This window comes from Glycine max, chromosome 7 (assembly GCF_000004515.6).
Source record: "Glycine max cultivar Williams 82 chromosome 7, Glycine_max_v4.0, whole genome shotgun sequence".
In the NCBI taxonomy this organism is placed as follows: domain Eukaryota; kingdom Viridiplantae; phylum Streptophyta; class Magnoliopsida; order Fabales; family Fabaceae; genus Glycine; species Glycine max.
The window spans coordinates 10,192,171-10,216,605 of NC_038243.2; the positions used below are offsets into that span (position 1 = coordinate 10,192,171).

Here is a 24,435-nt window from a genome sequence, read left to right on the forward strand (position 1 = left end):
TAGAGGTCAGAAGAGCTACTATTTTCCAATCAACCCTACATAGATGATTGAGATTAGTTTTACTTAAAATTAAGCTTGATTGTCTATGTAAGATTGAGGTGTAAGCATTAGTTATTTTAACATCTTACTTAATACATTTTTATAATAATTATTAGACCCTCATAACTATCTATAATTTGTTACTTTTGGAACTATAACTATAATGCAAGGCTAGGTTCTTTTGAGATTTTTCTGCTACAAAATATGGGTAATGTTTTTCCTACTTGCCATAACAGAGAGGGAAGGAGAAGAGAAGATAGAGAAAAAAGTGACAGATGTTATAAATAGGAGTTTAATTTTCACACATTGTAAGTGCAATTTTTTTATTATATTGTTAAATAATTAGAAATCATTTTAAGTATGATTTTTAAGGATATTATTACAAAAAGAAATTATTATGAGAAGGGATGAAATTATATCGATATAACTTTGATAACTATTATATTTATATTATTTTTATAATTTGATATAATATTTGATTCAACCATTTAATTATATTTATATATTATAAAGATTGTCTATATTAAATTTTCTCAAAATTAAATAACAATAAGAAGGTAATCAAATATACATTTTTAATATATTTTGAAATATTTATATTATGTCAATTTTAGTTTATATGAATAAGATAATTTTAAATTAATATGAAATTTTGTATATATTATCTATATGAAAAGAATTTTCAATCCAACGATAAGTTTTAAAAAAATATTATCCAATCGAAAGTTATAAAATATTATAATAATTGTTAAAGTCCGCCTAATTTGCATCTAAGAATATGTCATGCACTACCATTTTCATCTAGCTTGCATGGGTTTACCACCGACCGAGTCGTCTTAATTAATTCGTTACAGCCACTCATAGTTGATGGTTTTACTCCTCAAATTTCATTTTTTACCACAGAAATTTCTGACTTTAACTATTTACCCATTTTTCTCCTTTCCTCTAGTCCAAAATACAAGAGGCACGTCACGAAGAATGACACAAATGTTTAATAAATTTTCCTTTAGATTGCTAATGGGCCAGTGATGAGCTAGTATTAAAATATGCATATTTGATTTGGGCTCTTTGAAGGTACCTAGTCCAAGAAGAATTATATTGGTCCATTTTTCTTAGTAATGCATTAAACTTTCAAATATTATGTTAAGAGGAAATAATGTATGCACAAATAGCATATAAAATTGTTAAATTTTTTAATAATTATTTTAAAATTGTAGTCATAATTGATTAATATTTTTTTACACTAGCAATGTGTAAAAATTAAACTCTTATATTAAATACACAAAATGATAAGGATAATTTGAGTAATTCAAGTGTAAAAATAATTGACTAATAAGTTTTAGAATAATTAAAAATTTCAAAGTGTTGCCTTGTTCTTTTTTCTTTGTATTGTAAAACAGATATTATACTATGCAAAAGGATATCCAAAATTGTATTAGCTTTATTTTAGAAAGAAAAAAAAATGGCATTCCCGTTCGCCAAAGTCTTAACTATATTTGTAAGAGGATTTTTATTTTATTTTTAGAATAAGCTTAATAGTTCATATATAAAATGCAATTTGTAATAGATTTGCAACTTTGTTTTACAGTGTGCTAATGTTCTCCATTATTTACTATAATATTTATTTATTGACACATAAGATCAAGAGTCCATGATCATGAATACTAATGGTACATAAATAGACAAATGCATTAAAAAAATGGAAAAAGATAAATGCACTGAAGCACAATCATCTGGGGGCGCCATAACTATGATCTGTCTTTCAGGCCTCTTCTTTTTCTTTTGAGAAGTCTTTAATAGCATATTCTTTAACACATATTTTTCAATTATAACACACTTTTTTTATATAAAAAATATTGGAAATTATAAAATTACAACTAAAAATTATATAAAATGCAATTAAAAAAGTATATTACTAGCATTTTTCATTTTCTTATTGCAAATGTCTCTTCCTCTCAACCGAAAAATTAAAACTTCCTAGATGAAGTATGTAACGATAATTTGCATGGGTGTTCTCTCTTTTCTCCACTTTATGAACAACTTTTCCCCCCATTTTAATGTGTATATTAAAAAAACTTTTATGAGGTGGGTCATTTTTAGATTGGTCAGAAAAAAAACTTGCACTACTAAAAAAATTATTTTTTAGGATGCGATTTCTACGGTGGTTCCAATAGACCCGTCTTAGAAAATATGTCGGTGACATTTTTGTAAATATGATTTAAAATAAAGGCGGTTTTTTTTAACCCGTCCTTGAATGTAGTGCTCAACGACGGGTTTTTATATAGGTCCGTCTTTGTTTTTTAAAACATTAGGCCAATTATCCACGTGCTCCCCAAACCTCTGAACCTTTTCTCTATTTTAGTTTCCTTTTCTCTCTCCAAACCTCTAAACCCTAAGCACCTCCCAACCTCTAGAGCCAGTAAAAAAAACAATGGCGACATCGCTCTCTGTTTTTTCATCTATCTTTCAACACTCTCTTCATTACCAAAGCGCTTCCATTATCTCCCTTCCTTTTTCTCTCTCTCTCTCTCCCTCTCCCCAAATCCCTACTTTCTCTCTCCACGCGCCACCGCACCTTCACCGTTCGCGCCGAATCGCAAAATGGCGTCAACCCTGTTCCCACCCACTATGACTTCAACCTCTTCACCATCGGCGTAGGTAGCGACGAGGTCCAAGTCGTTCGCTTGGCCACCAACTATGGCACTTCTGTCGCCATCTGCGAGTTTCCTTTCTCCACTATCTCCTCTGAAACCACCGGAGGTGTCGGCAAAACGTGAGTTTCTGATTTCTTTTGTTTTTTCATTTTCGCTTCTATTGAACTAGGGTTTGTCAATATGGAGGCCAGTGAAAGAGTGTTTCGTGTTTCCAAAGACTAGTTTATTGCTTATGTTTGCCATCTCTGTGCGAAGAAATAAAACCAATATGTTTAAGAAATGATAGCCTAGGAAAAGAGTGGAGGCATGCATTAAATATACATACCTATGGTATTGTTCAACTCTAATATGTTTAGAGTTCTATATCTCGTTGTGATGTTGGTAATATTCAGAATCAGTAATTTATGAAAATTGCACGAGACAAATGATAAGTAGTTTTTTTTATAAAAATAATAATTCAATTAATTTTGTTTGCATATTAAATTTTGTCATTATATGACAGACACATCCACAAGAAAAGATTGGTGTGTTTGTAAGACGAGGTAAAGGTGGTTCTCTTAACATAGTGGAATACAGTGAGTTGGAGCAGTCACTAGCTTCTGCAGTCAATCAAGCAACTGGTCATCTTCGTTTTTGTTGGAGTAATGTTAGTCTATTCTTCCTATATATAATCTCATTGTTTCTCTTCTCTGGCCATAAGCTTTGAGGATCATTGCCCTTGAAATTGAAAAGAAAAATAATGAAACAGTAGATCTGTCAATATAATTGAAAATGTTGGAGGATAGACAAGGGTTGGAGAAGTTATGCACAATTTAAAATTACAATTGGAAATAATTCACTTTCTTGCATTAGGACTGTTATGTGCATATAACACCTTATTTTATACATCAAAATGTACTTTTCCTCTCTCTTGCATGCATATTATATTATCTTGTATGGTAGAATTTCTTTGATATCGTTGATGTTTTGAACAGCTGAAATTTTTAATTGCTGGGGCTATTGCTCTGAAGGGCCTTGGAGGGGTTCTTTTCATATTTGGCAGCTCTTTTGGAGCTTTGCTACTGGTTTGTAGTCAAAATCTTCTCTATGAATATATTGGATTTCATTTTCTTCTCATGTGCTTTATTTTTCTAGTTATAACTCTTAATTTAATTTTTTTTCTTGGTATTAGCTCCTGCACTAGCTGATTGCTACCCCAATCCATTATGATTTTTACAATTATGACAATGAGGACAAAGAATTTACTCAACTGTTCATCAAATTGACATAGGTCGGAGCAGTGATTTTTTTTTTAATTTCGAATTTATTTTCATGTGTGCCATATTCAAGTTGTTATTACAATGTGACTTGATGTATTTTTGCACTTGTTCATCAAATATAATTACTCCTTGCAGAACATGGCTCTTTTCGGGGCTCTATTGTTTTGCAGCATTGGACCCCTTTCATTGGGGGTTGTTGTTTCCTGGTTCTTCATCATATCCTCTCCAATCTGCCAGGATTTGGGTTGAGTACTCTCTAGGTTCAGAATATCTTCCTCCCTTAGAGTTTGGTAGCTTTGGCTTCACTTGGATTAAATTATTGGCTATTATTATTTTTGTATGATCTGTTATCATATCGTTAGAAACTATCTTTCAATTGCTAAACTTGTATTTCAAAAGGGAAAACAAAAGGATGAGAGAAGCATGTGTTATTCAGCAGGCAAGGTTATTCAGCCCGTGTTAGTTACTAAAAGAAATATCAATTGGAAATGAAAACAATAAACAAAACACACCCACCCTTAGTTTTCTTGGTTTTTTCTGTTTTTATTAGTTACTAAGTTAGATACCATGAAATATTTCAGTGGCTTAGGTGGCATCCAAGAGGACACATACTTAGTTTTCTTGGTTTATTTGGTCTGTTTTGATGTAAATCCTCCAATATATTTCTAACTACTAATTTTCTGAGGTTTATTTTTTATGATTCAAATTCAGTTGAATTGTTGAAAGTAAAATCGGAAATTGGTTGCTTCTCATGAGACTAAATAATTGTTTTCGAAGTTTAATGCTACTATCTTCTATGCGAGTAATATGAGCGATTTTATTTTCTGCAAGGGAAAATAAAGCAGACAATGGACAAGGCCTTTTGGGATGGTCGTATGGAAAATGAAGCAGGTGAAAAAAGGTATTGCATCATATTCTTCTAATGACATATAAGGAATATGTGTTGTATATAACTACATATATGTATACATGTACAAATTGTTATTTAATTATAAGTTTTTTTTTTTGTGTTGAACTTCTAGCTACTAAAACAAGGTAGCTTCTTGTACTTATTCATTAACTATTTTGATAGCTGAAATTTGACTTGAGTTTATAAATTAAGTCTCATATGAGACATTACCTAGCTACATCATATTTGCATTATGTTACTAGTTAAATTTCACGAAAATAATAAAAAAAACTACCATTCTACATCGGTTGACAGATAACCGATGTAGAAACCCCACATTCTACATCGGTTGCGGCTTCAAAAACGATGTAGAAACCCCACATTCTACATCAGTTGTGACTCCAGAACCAATGTAGAAACCTCACAGTCTAAGACGGTCATTCAACCGATGTTGTAGGACCCAAGGTTTTCAACGACTCCGGCTACAACCACGCATCGTAACCGATGTAGAAAACCTCTCAAAAACGATGTAGAAGGCCTATTTTGTAGTAGAGTTGGTTGATTTATTTATGTAAAATGAAATTGTGAAAGGGATCTGTTAATGCGTACAGATACGTCCATTTATTGCTCTAGGCCCACGAAACGTATTAGACAAAGCAAATGGCCCTCAACCAAAGAAATACCAAATATTTTTAAGAATTTTCTTTTTGGTTCGACTCTGAATAGAATCATGACTGTATGACAGATGGTACACCGTAAAAAATAATAGTTTGTATTTTGAGAAAGAAACAGATGACCCAAAAAAATAGTAATAGTAAAGAAAAGACAAATTCTTACACAAAAAGTAACGACAAAAAAAGTTCTTGCATTAAAAGGTTAAATTACTAACGTTTTTTTTTTATATAAAGAAAAGTTAAACAAGATTGTTTACTTCTAACTCTAAGATCCTACTTCATTAGTTCCATTATTTGAAAATCAAATAGTTTATACTTTATACCATTGTGTGCACAAGTATATTCAGGATCGACTCAACATATTTTTAGAGATAAAATAAATTTAATAGGGAGAGACCCTGACAAACTCTTCGGAGTGTAGGCCTTAAGAGTAAATACACCCGTTTAAATGGGTTAGGAATTTTATAATTCCTAATTAATTAATATGAAAATAAAAGAAATTAAACTAAAAGTTTAAAATAAATATTAAGTGTTAGGAATTTTATAATTCCTAATTAATTAATATGGGCTACATATTATATTATAATATTTATATTAATTATTTACCTTTAAATGAATTCAATATAAAGTTATCTATTTAAGTGAGCCCATTAGACGACCAGAAAATTGATATGGATTTAATGAGCAGAAACCAATTTGGTCCATTAGGGAATAATGAGAACCCTAATAGGTTTAAAACCTAAGGCATAGTTATGGTCCCCAATACACCAAATCAATAAACAGTTTCTCCTTTCCCCATTTGAAGAGAAAACGAAGGTCCCAAAAGAAATAAGGTGATTTGGTTGAGGAATGTCATTAAACCTATTATTCGTGACCGTTGTAAGATTCCGCTGTGTGTTAATCAAACTCTATGAATCCAGGTATTCCTTAAAACCTCTTGATAATCTGGCGTAATGTATTTTGGTGCTCATTTGGTATTTTATAAGGTTAATTGAAAATTCCCAACAAGTGGTATCAGAGCAACCATTACTGTTAGATTATTGAGATTTAAAGCTGTTGTTTGATATGTATTATATCTGGATCTTTTTTGGTTATATGAATCCTAATTTTATTTTGGGGAGAAACTATTTTGATCAATAAAATTGTAAAATCCTTAAATTCATGTGTTATGGCCATAAAGTTTTTCTCTTAAGAATTAATAAAAGGCCTCTGCATTTGATTTACGGGGTTGTACTTTTTTTTGTGTCGCGTTTGCTGGCATATTATTCTATTTGGGATAAAGGTTCTACGTATCCGGCGTTGGCATTTAATACGTGATACAATTTCATAAATATATATTTTTGTTTTATATGAATCAGTAATAAGACAATGGTCTTTTATCTTATATGAGTAATTTATTATTTTTTTGGCCAGCTGTTGCTTTTATGAAACGGTGATAAACTGATAATTCATGATATTCATGTGGTTAGTATAATTTGTGATGGTACCGTGGTATGTTTATTTCGGATGCGTAATTAATTTATCATGATGTTGTTTTTCAAACATTTACTGCTACCACAATTAGGTGCAAATTTAACCATTACATATCCTTTCCATTTAATTGTGTGTCCAATAATTTTAATTAAATTGGTTGAACCATTATGTTGCCAAAGTAACCTCTATTGTGCAAATTGATTTAATTAAATTGCATGGATATTAGTACATAATTATTTATGCGAATTGTGCTTGGCCCAAAGGAAGACACAATTTGGCCAAATAATAACATACCTGTGATGATGAATATGTGACAATTATTAAGTTTTTTTTCATGAGAATAATAGTCAGTCCAAAGAAAGACTATTATTTGTCAGAACTAATTTTCAATATTTGATCATTGCGTTGAGAGTACCAATTAGAAATTAATTTCTCTGTCCAAAGACTAAAATTAATGTTGTGCTAGGTATCTTGTGATGGATCTGTTATGAGAAATATTTGCATGTCTTGTTATATGTACTTTATATGACTTGCTTGATTGTTTGTGAACATGTTATTTTTTGTTCTCTATTTAGTTAATATTATCAGTGCTGCAAATGTTATTGCCCAAGTGAATTCTATCCCAATGCTGAATGGGACAAATTTTAAGGTATGGAAGGAAGTCGTAGAAATTGTTCTTGGCTGTATGAATTTGGACTTGATACTAAGGACGGAACGACCCATTTCCACTATGGAAACCTCTAATGAGGTAAAAATTGAGAAGTGGGATCGGTCCAACCGAATGTGCCTTATGATCATGAAATGCTATATTCCAGAGGCGTTTTGGGGCTCTATTTCTGACGGTCAAAGTGAAAAGAAATTCCTTGAGGAAATTGAGCAATATTTTGCCAAAAATGAAAAGGCGGAGACAAGTAACCTTTTGGCTAAACTCATCTCTATGAAGTATAAAGGCAAAGGGAACATAAGGGAGTACATTATGGAGATGTCCAATCTCGCATCAAAACTCAAGTTACTTAAGTTAGAGCTTGGTGAAGACCTGCTCGTGCACTTGGTTTTGAGCTCGCTTCCTGCACACTTTGGGCAATTCAAAGTGAGCTATAACACTCAGAAGGACAAATGGTCCCTCAATGAGCTTATATCTCACTCTGTGTAAGAGGAGGAGAGGCTGCAGAGAGATAGGACTGAAAGTGCTCACTTGACTTCGACCTCTCAAAATAAGAAAAGGAAGAAGACTAAGGGTGTTGCGGAAGGGACTTCTCAGCAAAAGAAACAAAATAATGATGAGGAATTTACCTGTTACTTCTGCAAGAAGTCGGGACACATGAAGAAAGAGTACCCCAAGTATGTCGCATGGAGTGTGAAGAAAGGTAAATTTCTTACTCTAGTTTGTTTAGAAGTTAATTTGGCTTTTGTATCTAAAGATACTTGGTGGGTAGATTCTGGTGCTACTACTCACATAAGTATGACTATGCAGGGTTGCCTGTGGAGCCGACTGCTAAGTGATGATGAAAGATTCATCTTTGTGGGTGATGACAAGAAGGTTGCAGTGGAAGCTATTGGAACTTTTAGATTACAGTTAAAAACTGAATTTTATTTGGATTTATTTGAGACTTTTGTTGTACCGTCTTTTAAACGGAATTTGATTTCTATTTTTAGTTTGGACAAATTTGGATTTTCTTGTTCATTTGGAAATAATAAAGTTAGTCTCTACCAAAATTCAAATATGGTTGATTCTGGTTCTTTAATTGATAATCTTTACATGCTTGATGTTGTTAGTTCCTATAATGAAATACTGCAAATAAGTTCACATGGTACAAAACAAAAATTGAATGAGAATTCATCCACCTTATGGCATAAGCGTTTAGGCCATATCTCTAAACAAAGAATTCAGAGATTTGTGTTGGGTGAAATTCTTGACCCTTTGGATTTATCAGACTTTGAGGTCTTTATTGAATACATAAAGGGAAAACGAACAAACATAAGGAAATTAGGTGCCGAAAGAGCTAAAGACGTCTTAGAACTAGTGCATACAGACATTTGTGGTCCTTTTCCTACAACTTCTTGGAATGGACAACAATATTTTATTACGTTCATAGATGACTACTCTAGATACGGTTACCTATATTTGATACATTAGAAATCCCAATCCCTAGACGTTTTTAAGACTTTCAAGATTGAGGTTGAACTTCAACTTGGAAAGAAAATTAAGGTTGTCAAATCTGACCGTGATGGTGAGTACTATGGCAGATATGATGGATCAGGAGAATAACGTCTAGGACTTTTTGCATTTTTTCTCAAAAAGTGTGGAATTGTTCCGCAATACACTATGTCGGGCAAACCCAACATGAATGGTGTAGCAAAACAAAGAAACCTAACTCTTAAGGATATGGTGAGAAGTATGATTAGTCATTCCTCTTTGCCAGAGTCCCTTTAGGGAGAAGCCTTAAAGACCGCAGTTTACATCCTTAATAGAGTGTCAAGTAAAGCAATTAACAAAACCCCTTATCAACTATGGACTAGTAAAAGGCCAAGCATTAAACATTTGCACATTTGGTGTTGTCCAACTAAGGCATGGCCTTATACGCCACATGAAAGAAAGCTGGACTAAAAAACAATTAGCTGCTATTTTGTTGGCTATGTTGAACGCTCTCGGGGCTATAAATTTTACAATCTCACCTTAATATCATTTTTTGAGATGGGAAATGCGAGATTTCTTGAGGAAGTTGAGTTTGGGAAGGAAGAGAACATAAGGAATGTTGTCTTTGAGGAAGAATCTGTTATTTACATTGATCAAGTCCTTGTACCTATTACTGTTCAAGACACAACTTCAGTAATAGAAGATAATGTTCAAAATATTGACATTGTTCCAGAACAAGACAACAATGAGGTTCTCCCTCAAATACCTTTAGAGCAACCTCAACAATCTCAAGAAGTGTCATTAAGGAGATCCATTAAAGAAAGGAGAAGTGCAATCTCAAATGATTATATTATATTTCTCCAAGAACATAAGGACGGTGTTGGTTTAACAGAGGATGATCAAATCAACTTTTGTCAAGCTATGCACAGTTCTAACTCTCAAAAAATTGGAATGACACCATGAAGGATGAGATGAAGTCTATGAATGACAATGAATTTTGGAATCTAGGCGAATTGCCTGAAGGTGTGAAACCTATTGGTTGTAAATGGATATTTAAAACCAAGAAGGATTCAAAGGGTAATATCGAGAGATATAAGGCTCGTCTAGTTGTTAAAGGCTTTACTCAAAAGGAAGACATTGACTATAAAGAAACCTTTTCTCTAGTATCTTTAAAAGATTCTTTTGGTTAAATTGCGTAATTTTAAAAAAAATTGTGTAATTTTAAGACCTCCCATTTATTGTATTAAATTGTGTTGTATTTTTGGTTAAATTGATTGAAACAACATGTTGTCAAAGTAACCTCTGTTGCGTAAGGTTATTTGATTGAATTTACATGGATGTTGCATGAAATTATTCATGTGAATTGTGCTCGGCCCAATGGAAGACACAATTTGATAGAATAATTACATTCTTGCAATGGTAAACATGTGGTGATTATAAATAGTGTGATTTTCCATGTGAATAATGAAATGTTCAAAGATAATTATTATTTGACCGGAATAATCATCATATAAGTTTTCCATGTGAGCAATGGAGTGTCCAAAGACAATCTTTGTTTGATAGGACTTATCACCAATGTTTGATCAATGTATTGAGAGTACCACTTGCAGTTAGTCTTTTTCAATCCAAAGATTGAGGATTAATGGTGTGCTAGGTATCTTGTTTGGATCTTGAAATTTACCATAAATATTATTTATGCGTTGCATGTTTGTTGTTCTCTTCTTTAATTGTTGTTGTTGTTACTATTATGGTTTAAATTACTCATATTATGTGAATCCCAAATCTGCATGTGTAAAATTTAGAATTTGAAAAGGGAGTCATAAGGTAAAATATGAGTAATCTTGGTATGTAACACTAAAAGTAGTAAAGCACATTATGCGTTAATTGAAGAGAACAAGAAACTATTTGTTTTCATATCGAAAGTCTAGAAGTTTAGAGATAATTGGATATTCTGACTTCGATTTTTCAGAATGTCTTAATAGCAATCACTCTATATAAGGATCCACATTTAACCATGTTGGTGGAGTTAATATTTTGCTATGAGACATCATACTAAAATTTATGATTGCTAAATTATTGTAACCGGTATGCCTGTTGTCGTCAACATTAAGTAGCCACCAGGTGTTTATTGAGACAATATCTTAATAGTCTTATTAAGGATTCAACCAAATAAAAGTTTGTTGGCATAAAATATTTGGTTGTTAAATAAAGAATCCAGAAAATATAGATTTGTATAGAACATATAGGAACTTATTTCATGCTAGTTGATCCACTTACTAAAGATATGACACTAAAGTTTTTTTTCACGAGCACACTGTTCATATGGGTGTAATTCCTGATAGTACCTTAGTTTAGTGGGAGTCTTACTCATGTTCTATATCTTACGGTTAGCAAACATTTTGTTATTTGGATTTTCTGCAGAAATAAAGTTGAAGTTTATCATTTCATTATAAGTTTGTTTGTGTGCTATATTTGTATTGCATTTTGGATTAATCTCTATAAAGAATAAAGTTTGGACTAGTTAGAAATAGACATGATTAAGATCACATTGTATGTAATTTTCATGCCGCTTATCCATATTTGATCTATGTCATCAAGTATGAGTAAAATTGGTGATCATTGTGGCTTAGTCAAGCTAAATTGGGATGAAAACTACAGTGGTTTCCTGTTGCTATATGAGATGGACCAAATTGTATAAAAGGAGTCTAAAAGTAAATAATATACGGTTACGCGCCTAAAGAATTTTGTGATATAAATGTCTAAGGTTAATATGAAGTCCAACTGGGAGATTGTTAGGAATTTTATAATTCCTAATTAATTAATATGAGCTACATATTATATTTTAACATTTATATTAGTTATTTATATTTAAATGGGTTCAATATAAAGTTATCTATTTAAGTGAGCCCATTAGACTCCCAGAAAATTGATATGGGCTTAATGAGCGGAAACCAGTTTGACCCATTAGGGGATAATGAGAACCCTAATAGGTTTAAAACCTAAGGCATGGTTATGGTCACCAATACACCAAATCAATAAATAGTTTCTCCTCTCCCCATATGAAGAGAAAACGAAGGTCCCAAAAGGAAGAAGGTGATTTGGTTGAGGAAGGTCATTAAACCAATTGTTCCTGACCGCTGTAAGATTCCGCTGCTTATTAATCAAACTTTATGAATCCAGGTATTCCTTAAAACCTCTTGATAATCTGACGTAATGTGTTTTGGTGCTCATTTGGTATTTTATAAGGTTTATTGAAAATTTCCAACATTAAGTACTAAAAAAAATCCTAGTAAAGGAATCACATAACTGATAACTCTGTATCTTATCTGCAACATCTACCATACCTTATCTCCGGTGATTCTATTTATGTCCATTGTCTCTTGTTGGCACAATGCAGTGATACAATAAATTAATAAACCTTTTTATTTTTTCACTTTTCCATATCATAGTAACTAACTCAAACCTATGAAGATGAAGACTTTCTCCTCAATTCAACCACCCACCATTTTCCTTGTACTTCATCTTTCTATCACACTATCACAAGGAATATCCTTTTTCCTCATTCTATTCAAGCATTTCACACACTATGGGATTTTTTTCTTACATGCCTAGTGTGTTGAAGTACAAGTATCAAGTGAAATCTCACCTCGAGTATAAGTGAAAAAGTTGAACACATATAACTGAAGAGAAGACCCATAAACATGAGCCTTAAGGTTTTGGATTAAGGTGGAGTGCCAAATTCCCTTAAGTAAGGTCTTGATTTCAAGTTTTGTAGATGGAAAAATGTAATTGGAAGAAGAAAATCTCACTAAAGATTATCAATTAGATTCCTAGAGATTAGTCACCGATAAAACCAATTAATACTAGATACTAATAATATTATAATAAAGAAAAATAAGTATAAAATGAAAAAAAAATAAACTTACATGCCTTAGAAGTATAATGTGAGGTGAAGTTCCATATGGAGTAGAAGTGAAATATAAAAGTTAATTAGTATAAAATTATATAAAATAAATATTGTATGTTGTTTTAATAATAATGGTTAATATTAATATAAAATTATATAAAATTAGTTGTGTTTGTTGTTTTATTGTAATGATTAAAGTGATAATTATTGTAAAATTAGTAATGTATTTGTTGTTATTATGATAACAAATAAGGTTATTATCATTTAATATAAAAATTAGTTTCAATTTTATATGCAAAAATAATAAAAGAAATGAAAAAAATATTTATTAAAAGTGTGACATTTAAACTATTATAAAAGAAAAAAAAATCTATCTCCCTTTCAAATGTTTTCGAATTCGTCTTTGATTTCAGTGGTATTGAACTCAATTTATTTATAAGGTTTTGATTTCAAGTTTTGTGAATGAAAAAATGTAATTAGAAAAAGAGAATCTTATTCAAGATTATCAATTAGGTTCCCAGACCAATAAAGATTAGTCACCGATAAAATTAATTAATACTAAATACTAATAATATGATAATAAAGAAAAGTAAGTATAAAATAAAGAAAAAGAAAAATAAACTTACATGCCTTATAAGCATAAAAAATAGTAAACTATATTGACATCCATTGTTGTTTATTTGGAATTCACACGATAGCCTTCTCTTTTTAACTCCAAAGTAACCTCCTTATATGGATACAAATACAAGATAGCTGAGTACTTCCGTTCTTGGGGGGTTGATGTTGGGACTCTTCTATTCAGATGCCCACAGAATTTTGGTCTTAGCATTGAGGCCAACCTAAAGCCTATAACAGCATTTTTCTTAGAGAGGGGATACACTTTGGAAGAAATTGGGACCATGATTTCATGATATGGAGCCTTGTATACTTTCAGCTGACAGAAAATTTGATTCAGGTTACCCAAAATCTGATCTGGTTAAGTTCCCTCAATATTTTGGATACAGTTTAGAGGAAAGGATTAAACCTAGATTTGCAATTATGAAAAATTCTGGAGTGAAGTTACTCCCGAATCAGGTTCTTTCACTGTCAAGCAGCAACTTAGATGAGGCCTTGAAAAAGAAAATGCAAAATGGTTAGGATTCCAGTCATAGCAGCAAAGTTGCTCTATCCATCAGATGATGAAAATCGAGACTGTCAGGCAATGTTTCATGTTAGAAGGTGCTCAACTTCATGATTGTTTTTTTTATTTGGGGGGGGGGGGGGGGGGGGGGATGACTGCAAATTCATCTGAAGTGAAAAGTTACAGTTAATGATCTTAGGCTCTATGAGGTCCCTCCTGCATTTGTTTGCTGATATTGCAGGAATTGCCTTCCCGAGGATGTAATTTCTTTTTTCTTGTTCTTTTTTATCTCACATTTAACTGATTATTTACTACTATTTTGTTTTGTCTCTTTAGTTGACCATGCTTGTAAAACAAGTTAATTGATGACTCAATCGTATGACTTAGATGATTTGGTCTGTGAAAAGCTTGGAGCTACAATGATGCATGAATATTTTTCATCTGAATCATTTAAGGCCAAAGTAGTTTTCTCAATCGTAAGCTAGTATAAAAATCAGTAACTAATATTATACCAAAAGTAAAACTATACATATCACTCAATGTAAAGGAGGAAAATTCATCTATCATCCTAGCCTAATTGTGAACCGAAAACAAACATCTAAAGAGGTTTTTCTATGTCAAAACCATTACAACTCAAAACAAAAATGAAAACTATAGAATAAAAGAAACTAAAGTCCTAAATGATTTCCCAAAGCACATAATAAAATCTAGTGTTTCCTCCCTTCGCCGCTTACTCGTATATCACAAACTGCCTCAACTGCTAATCTTCTATCTTCAGCAACTCTACACCTGGTAGGTCCAAGTGCTCTCTCAGAAACTTGAATAGAACATTTATCCTTGCCAATGCATTGCTGCAAAGAGAAGAGAAAAAAAATGTCAACAAAAAAACTAGTAGTATTAGGCATTTCTTTATCATTCTTTTAGGTACCATTTTACCTAATGGAACCTAGAAGAAATTTAAAGGCATGGCATGACACATTACCGCTTTGATGGCCGATAAAGCCTCCGAAGATTCACAATTTCCCTTCTGAAAAGATCCACATTCACCCTTTGGTAAGCCGAAGCTAGCAAATTTAATTTCAGAGATGACTTGATTTTTGTTGCATGCTAATTCCAACGTATTCCCTTCATAGGCATTTGCACAAACTTTCCCAACAGTTACTGTGAGAAAGTTGACATAATAGGGCTGGCCTCCCAATTCCTCAAACAAGACCAATGTGTTTTGATCATCGTCACGAAGAAATGAGCGTGGAACATGGTACCTAATTATTGTAATACAACAAAATATAAAATGCTAATGAGTTTTTATACCAAAATAACACAATTCTAAAATTAATTTGGTGAAGAAATTGATTTGATTACCATCTTTGAGAAGGTTGTGCACACATTGACAGGCACTTGTTAGAAGTGTATGGACCACGATAATCACATTTTGGAGAGCAACCATTCTCATCTGCAAGGTAGCTTGACCAATACCTACCAATGCTGTTACCGTTTACCCAAGCATGACCCTTTCCTAATCCACTCAAATCAACCACAACAGGATCATCTCCAATGGGACTTTTGAATGTGGTCTAAAAAGAAACACATTAATCAATTGGTAGTTAATTAGTTTGATCTTAGAAATTGTTGATGCAAAGCAATTTGAATAAGTTAAAGCAACAATTAGTAATTTTACCTTATACCAAACTAAAATTCTATCGGTTGGAACAGCATCTGTATACCATGTTTTGAGGCTATTCTCATAGCTGTAATGCATCTCATGCTCCCCATGCAGTCCAACTTTATAACTCCATTGATTTTTGCTGAGATCTTTGACTATCTCGTCATCATCATAATCATAATCACCAACTGCTGCCACCAACTGAACCGGACCAAGAACACCGACCTCGATGTTGTCAAAGAAAGGACCATAGTTCTGAGTAAATATATAGAAGCAAAATTAGCTTACAGAATCAAATATCAAGACCAACAATGTAAATCTAATCTAAGGTTCTAAATTGCAATTGCAATCATGGCCGATTAGGAAGATTTCTGAAACTTTAGTATAGAAAATTATTGATAAATGTGATTTGTTTTGTCACAATTAATATCAAGGCTGTCATATGCCTGCAAAGGTCTTCGGAATTTCAAACAACATAATTTACAGACTGCAATTTTACAACGTTTAATAATGTCTTGAATTATCGAAATGTGCAAAGCATAGAATATGTTACACTTACGGGTAATCCAACGGTGGTACTAAGTAGACTTATCTCATTCTTCCCAGTAGTCAATTTGATCTTGGACTCGTGAACAAACTTGAATTGTCCATTTTTAGCATGTTGGGTACCTGTGAGGAAAAAGAATGGGTGCGTGAAATTTAAAATCATTGTCACCTATAATAAAGGGATAAGTGGTTAAGATGTTTTGCTGTCAAAACTTACCAACATGTTTTCCATTGACAAATACATGGAGTACATGCCCACTGGTGTGCACTCTTAGCCTAAATTCTTTGGTCCAACTAGGGTCATCATCTCCTTTGATGTCAATGCTGGGGAAATTATTAATTTTCTCATGAAAGTTAGTAGGTATGTGTGCAAATTGATGCACCACAATAGATAACAAAATTTTGAAGAAAAATTCTTAATCCTCCTACAATATCCTGCTCCTACTTTTCATTGTAAGTTTTAAATATGTTTTATACTTCCAAGACTATAAATTGCTTTACTTTTCATTTAATACTTATCATAAAATGTAGTAGGAGGATTTGTAGGAAGATATAATTAATAAGAGAACTTAACATTACTCAACTTTGAATTAATTAAAAAGGACATGCATAGAAAATTATTACCTGGTGATGTACCATAAGTAATCACTAAAATCATTTGTGACAACCTTTTGATCCAGGAGTTTGGGAGCAGTCAGGTCAATGATGCCTGTAATTTGTCCATCTTTCATTTGGACAAACGGCTCTTGCCTCCATTGCCATCTCAAGGCATATTCTAAGTCTTCATTGTCCTTCTTGACCATTATAGTTGTCTGAGTATTGACCTGATTTGAAATTATGTAAATAGTATTAATTAAAGAGGAGTGTCAGTAACATTTTCTGTCTAAAGTTTGATTGGCCATGTAATAAAAGAAAAGGATTTTTTTTATTATAATAACAATTTTGAGGATTATTCTCATCACCTTTGCAGTGTTATAAGCTTCTGAAGAACAGTTTGGAAGAATAGAAACAGACCAGGCAGGAATGGTGTATTCATTGTTTCGAAAATTAATTGTAGCATCCTTTGATTGATGTGCATTTCCAATGAAGCAAGTTGATTTTCCATCATAAGTGTACACCGTGGCCTATCAAAATATGGTTTGCATTACTTAAAAACTCAAATTAATATATATGGAGACTAAGACAGAGAAACAGTTGAGAGACATAAACTTACTGTAACCATGTTTCCATAATCTGTATGTTGTGAGGAACCTTGAGTTAAGATATTCTCTTTTGACTTTAGAAGGTTATGAAGTTGTCTAAGATGTCCCCACTTTGGTTGATTTAAATTACCTTATAAAAAAAAACATGCACTAAAAATAAATTGCCTAATCTTAAAAATAAGAAGGAAAAAAAATGTCCTGACAAGGTGATTACTATAGCACAGTATCATTTTATGGAAGCCACATAACATGTTAGGAGTATGTTAAAGTATGTTAATTCCTCAAAAGAAAAACATATTAAACAATTAACTATATGATTTACCATATTCATCCAAAGGAGCGTCATAGTCATACGAAGTAGTGACATATGGGCCTCCGGCAGTTCGTTTAAAGTTGGTACCACCATGGTACTGAAATAAACAAATAAAGTGTCAACATTGATAAAACTACAGTATTTTTAAATTCAAATTATATATATAGTGAAGCAAATTTTTTATATACAGTGAAGCCAAAAAATTACCATATAATAATTTTGAAATGTGCCACCAAATTGGAAAAACCTTGCAACTGCATAAGCTACATCTTCAGCGGGTCTATGAGGATTTTGCGTACCCCAATTCTTATACCTAAATGGGAAAACAAAAGTTAAATTTAGATTGAAATTTGAGAATTTTATTTATATATTTGACACGCTAATAGCAAACAAATTGTCAAACTTAACGTGGCATGGCATCATTAATAACAATATAGAACTTTTGCGTTCAGTGATGATACAATAATATGGCAACATTAAATTTAAAAATTAATATAAAAAATAAAAATATTTGAAATGAATAACTAACCCGCCAGTCCAATTCTCAGTCCATATTTTGGGTTTGTGATTGTCATTAGGTTGGAATTGATCACAATAATAACCGTCACACGAGTCAATCTAATTTTAGAAGAAAAAACAACTAATTAGGTAGTCACCAAAACACAAAGCTACAAATTATTAAAAAAATAAAAGCTACAAGTAAAGATTTTTTTTACCACTGATCGTATAGATCAATATTAAATTATAATATTTATATACAAATAATACTATTTCAAAATAAATTTTTACAACAGTTTCTAAAAAAATATAAGAAAGCGTAAAATAAGATATGTAATATGAATATACCAAGGATAGAGAAAAATATAAAAATAAATTGTAAAATTTACTTAAATAATATTAATTCGTATAAGCTATTTGTTTATTACCATGAATTGAGGAGCATTGCTTTGTTGAGACATGACCCAAGGCACACCAGTTTCAAAAGAGTCAGCTAATTGAGCGCACCATTTGAGATATTGTGTTCCATTGTTACCATATGCATGCATAACATTTCCATACTCATTCTCGATCTTTTTTGTGTATGAAATAAATATAAAGTAAAAGAATTAGAATATGTAAGTTATACATATATAATTAACTAGGAAACGCTTGGAAAAATTAAAACCTGAGCAATAATAATGGGTCCTCCTTGTACGGCAAATAGTGTCTCATCCTGCATCATGTCCACTATCTTTCTGGTGAAGGTTTTCATCTCCTCCTATATTCATGTAGGATTAATTTAGGAAAACAGGAGGAAAAGAACTTTAAACATGTCAAAAAAACTTAGTTATTCACAAAAAAATAAATAAATGAAAAGACTTACCATAAATGCACGATTATGTGTCCTAAATTCCATGTTGGGAATATTGTGCAACCAAACTGGGAGACCTCTGATGATATATAGGAAATAAAAATAATTATTTATTTGAATTTAAAAAATATATAAATTGTATGTAATTAATAATGTTGTTAGAGAGATATTATATTTACTCGTAGTTCCATTCGCTGCTTATATATGGACCAATTCGAATCATCGCATAAAGCCCTTCCTTTTGAATGGTTCGAATGAATCTAACAAGATCTAGATTTTCGGAAAAATCATACTGCAAAATTTAAGGGTAAAATAAAGTAAAATAAATTTTTAGTCACAAAACCAAGACATATATTTAACCGAAAATTTTTGTCCCAATGAGAAACCTGACGACGCTGAGGTTCGTGGGCATTCCAAAAAACATATGTTTCAATTACATCAAGTCCACCTTCTTTTGCTTTACGAATCAAATATGGCCACATCTGTCAAATAAATATTACAGAAAATAAATAACAAATTAAATACATTTAATTTAATAAAAAAAATGATGATAACAATAATACAAACTCAAATGCGCAGTACTAATCATTGGGTTTTAGGATAAAAAATAAAAAAAAACTAGCAAAAGTAATATCAAAAAAATATAGTAGCTTACTTCAGGAGTGCTGCGAGGATAATGAATGGAACCAGAGAATAAAATTCTTCTTTTGCCATCAATTGTAAGTGCCCTTTCATCATATGAAACCTCAAGAGCATTGATTGCTATGCTAATCAAACTCAAACATAGCAGAAACATTGCACTCAGAGAACACTTTCGCCCCGTCATTGCAACACAAAGTCACAAAGAAATCACCCACTATGAAGAAGAATCGATGTGAGTATGATCTATATTTCATGTTCTATTTATAATAAAATTAAACGGTTAAAGATAAGTGGCAGTTCAACCATAAGATAATAATATGTTAAGAGATTATTTCTAGCCCAAACAAAAGATTTGGAGACTTATCATTTATTCACAGAAAAGATTTTGGAGGCATATCCTATATCGTATAAAATGATTAAAAAGATAGAAATGCATTTTTCTTTCTTTTTTAATTAAATATTACAATAGTCAACCTTCTCATCAATATTCAATTGAAAAATTACTATATTATTAAAAATCGTTAATTTTTATAATAATCTTTTTTAAAGTCATTTTTACATTTTTCAAATTAATTAATACTATAAAAAAACTTACCTAAACATGGTCAATAATTATGAATTACTTTTAAGTCATATTAAAATTAAACTATGTTTTAAGAGTTACTTTATTTGAGATATACGAATAAAACTGATTCAAATTAACTAACCTTGTATCTGATATTTATCCATGGGGATTGTCTTCTGCTCCGTCTTTTCGCGGGTTCATCTCCTATCCTTCCAACTTATCTATTCGTTTTAATAATAAGATTTGTATAATCTTAGAGATATATTTGTCGACTCCATTAATAAGATTTGAAAATTGTAGATAACCTTTTCCTTTTGGGGGTGGTGTATGGGGTATGGGTTTTTTTTTTAATTATCTCTATCTTTATTTTTAATATTTTTGGTGCATGCACAGGTCTGGAGAAAATAAAACAAAACCCAAGAAACAAATGCACAAGATTAACAAAACCAGCGGTACGAATGCTTTATAACTCAAAAAAAAATTTGGAAATAAATGATTGACTTTAATTTTTATAAATGATATCATAATTAAAATTTATAATAAATAAAATGCATAACATATTTTATATTTATAATCAATAACTTAGAAATCCATGTTATAATATTATTTTTAAGTATTAGTAATTTAATTTAAAAATAATAATAAACTAAATTTAAAAATAGATCTAGTGATAAAATAATTTAGAAAGAAAGATTTAACACCCTCTATCCATACATATGTGTACTAATAAAAGGAAAAGAAATAATAATTAATTAAAAGTTTTTAAAACATATTTAAATAAAATCCTTTCAACAGTGTAAAAGGCTTGCATTCACTTTCTTTAACATCATATTTAAACTTGTCTAGATAAATAATAAAGTCATCTCAACTCAAAAAAGGCCGCCTAAGACTTTATACAATTAATATAGAAACATATATTCAAATGTCACTCCCTATCAGAGCATTATGTCTCAACGTCCTTCAACACAAAGTTCCTTAAAGTAATTCACCTAGTCATCTACTCCCCTGAACACAAAGTTCAAGATCATCACAGGATCCAAACACAAAACACAGGGAGTGAGTTATCACGTTCCTAACTAATAGAAAAGCAAGACAACTAGATATGCATATCATATAAATGAGATACAACTTACTTAAACATAACTCATGTAATTCCACCATTTTGTCGTTTAAAATTCACTTTTCAATCATCAATCACATTACACATGAATCACACACTCCGATCAAGACATAATAACACATCAATTTCATAATAAACAATTACCAACCGTATGCAACAGTTATGCTAAGACTCAAACCTATAAGCAATATGGTATCATGTCAATGAAAAACCATCCTAAGGCGGTTAGGAGTACATAACAAGACACACCACAACATGAGTATGTCAGGTTACTCTCACTATGTAAAATCATAGGGAGACCACTTAGGGTCACGTTGTTTTGCGAGAATGCTTCAACCATGTGAGATCACACAGGCTCAAAGAAGCACTCAAATTAGGCGTATTTACCCACAAGGCTTACACTTCGAAGAATCCGTCAGAGCCTCTTTCTATTAATTTTCAAATAATAGGGTAATTTTTAAAATATGATTTAATTATGATTTTATTTTTAATGATTTTTTTATTTACTATTAGGTTATAATGAAGGGTAATTTTAATAATTTTTTAAATGAGATTTAAAAATTAAATAATATCAACAATTTTTTAATTAATGTGTATATTATTATTATTTTTATTTGAGTTAAGAGGAAATATACTTTATACACGAGAGAGAAATAAGAAAAATAAGAGAGAGATAGAGAGGAGTGTGAAATAAAAATATGAAAATAAACGAAATTAAACTAAAAGCTTAAAATAAATATTAAGTACTAAAAAAATCCTAGTAAAGGAATCGCATAACTGATAACTCTATATCTTATTATTTTTAAAATATTTTTCCATATTTGATTTGGGCTAGTATTAAAATATGCATATTTGATTTGGGCTCTTTGAAGGTGCCTAGTCCAAGAAGAATTATATTGGTCCATTTTTCTTAGTAATGTATTAAACTTTCAAATATTATATTAAGAGGAAATAATGTATGCTCAAACAGCATTAAAAGATTGTTTACTTTCAAAGTGTTGCCTTGTTCTTTTTTCTTTGTATTGTAAAACAGATATTATACTATGCAAAAGGATATCCAAAATTGTATTAGCTTTATTTTAGAAAGAAAAAAAAATGGCATTCCCGTTCGCCAAAGTCTTAACTATATTTGTAAGAGGATTTTTATTTTATTTTTAGAATAAGCTTAATAGTTCATATATAAAATGCAATTTGTAATAGATATGCAACTTTGTTTTACAGTGTGCTAATGTTCTCCATTATTTACTATAATATTCATTTATTGACATAAGATCAAGAGTCCATGATCATGAATACTATTGGTACATAAAAAGACATATGCATTAAAAAAATGGAAAAAGATAAATGCACTGAAGCACAATCAACTGGGGGCGCCATAACTATGATCTGTCTTTCAGGCCTCTTCTTTTTCTTTTGAGAAGTCTTTAATAACATATTCTTTAACACATATTTTTCAATTATAACACACTTTTTTTATATAAAAAAATATCGGAAATTATAAAATTACAACTAAAAATTATATAAAATGCAATTAAAAAGTATATTACTAGCATTTTTCATTTTCTTATTGCAAATGTCTCTTCCTCTCAACCGAAAAATTAAAACTTCCTAGATGGAGTATGTAACGATAATTTGCATGGGTGTTCTCTCTCTTCTCCACTTTATGAACAACTTTTCACCCCATTTTAACGTGTATATTAAAAAAACTTTTATGAGGTGGATCATTTTTAGATTGGTCAGAAGAAAACTTGGTGGATTTATTTATGTAAAATGAAATTGTGAAAGAGATCTGTTAATGCGTACAGATACGTCCATTTATTGCTCTGGGCCCACGAAACGTATTAGACAAAGCAAATGGCCCTCAGCCAAAGAAATACCAAATATTTTTAAGAATTTTCTTTTTGGTTGAACTCTGAATAGAATCACGACTGTATGACAGATGATAAACCGTAAAAATTAATAGTTTGTATTTTGAGAAAGAAACAGATGACCCAAAAAAATAGTAATAGTAAAGAAAAGACAATTTTTTGCACAAAAAGTAACCACAAAAAAAGTTCTTGCATTAAAAGGTTAAATTACTAACGTTTTTTTATATAAAAAAATAAGTTAAACAAGATTGTTTACTTCTAACTCTAAGATCTTACTCCATTAGTTCCATTATTTGAAAATCAAATAGTTTATACTATTGCGTACACAAGTATATTCAGGATCAACTCAACATATTTTTAGACGTACATAAAATAAATTTTGACATGACACATTGAAAAAGAAAAATTAGGGACTCTACAAAAAAATTAAAATGATTGTTTTCCTTCATCAACAGGGTTCAAACCCTAATTACCAAGGGAAAAAATATCTTAGTTACTATAAAATTTTCATAAATATTAATACTAGATAATTTTTTTCTGGCAAATCTAAAGAAGGGCTTTTAGGTTGGCTTATGTTGGAATATACATATAAAAAGAATATTAAAATAGGAAAGGGGGGAAATGTATGGCTTCCAAAAGTGCTCATATTCCAACAAAGTAATAACTACAGTACAATAATACCGTGATCAAATAAAGGATGAATTTGTTTAAATTTTTTAAAAATAATTTTATAATAAGTATTTTTTATATAATCATTTTTTCTTAAGAAATAGATATTATTTATTTCTTAAAATAAACAAAAAAAATTATTTTTTTAAACAGAAAAAAATTTAGATAAACATACTAAAAATCTAAAAATAACTTATTTTATTAAAATAAACCCTTATTTCAAGGAATAAATTTTACCGAACTTACTGAAAATAGGATAAAACAAAACTATAGCAAACAATATTTAATTAACGTATGGACCAATTGAACTACTAAAATGTGTCCTGATATGTGATCTTCAATGA

At 30.9% G+C, this 24,435-nt stretch overlaps 2 protein-coding genes across 2 annotated transcripts; one reads left to right on the plus strand and one right to left on the minus strand.

Annotated features, from left to right (window-relative positions):
- The first annotated feature begins 4,800 nt into the window (after positions 1–4,800).
- Positions 4,801–8,141, plus strand: LOC102665679 (uncharacterized). The gene is made up of 2 exons (XM_006584142.1): positions 4,801–4,843; positions 7,564–8,141. The coding sequence occupies exons 1-2, from the start codon at positions 4,801–4,803 to the stop codon at positions 8,139–8,141; spliced, it is 621 nt and encodes a 206-aa protein (XP_006584205.1).
- A 6,917-nt stretch (positions 8,142–15,058) lies between these two features.
- LOC100796445 (beta-galactosidase) lies at positions 15,059–20,063 on the minus strand. Its single transcript, XM_003530035.4, has 17 exons — positions 19,883–20,063; positions 19,614–19,709; positions 19,407–19,519; positions 19,240–19,306; positions 19,042–19,134; positions 18,803–18,946; positions 18,406–18,494; positions 18,084–18,189; positions 17,886–17,973; positions 17,575–17,693; positions 17,324–17,485; positions 16,986–17,185; positions 16,579–16,685; positions 16,375–16,484; positions 15,831–16,070; positions 15,515–15,726; positions 15,059–15,414 (listed from the first exon to the last, which is right to left on the minus strand). Exons 1-17 carry the CDS (start codon positions 20,051–20,053, stop codon positions 15,099–15,101), a joined length of 2,433 nt encoding a protein of 810 aa, XP_003530083.3. The 5' UTR covers positions 20,054–20,063; the 3' UTR covers positions 15,059–15,098.
- Between the last annotated feature and the right edge of the window lie 4,372 nt (positions 20,064–24,435).

Coding starts and splice junctions, on each gene's coding strand:
- LOC102665679 (XM_006584142.1), top strand. CDS start 4,801: ATGGACAAGGCCTTTTGGGATGGTCGTATGGAAAATGAAGCAG. Junction 4,844..7,563: donor TCGTATGGAAAATGAAGCAG/GTGAAAAAAGGT, acceptor TTCTCTATTTAG/TTAATATTATCAGTGCTGCA.
- LOC100796445 (XM_003530035.4), bottom strand. CDS start 20,053: ATGACGGGGCGAAAGTGTTCTCTGAGTGCAATGTTTCTGCTATGTTTG. Junction 18,190..18,405: donor ACTGAGAATTGGACTGGCGG/GTTAGTTATTCA, acceptor TTTCCCATTTAG/GTATAAGAATTGGGGTACGC. Junction 17,974..18,083: donor CATTTCAAAATTATTATATG/GTAATTTTTTGG, acceptor TGTTTATTTCAG/TACCATGGTGGTACCAACTT.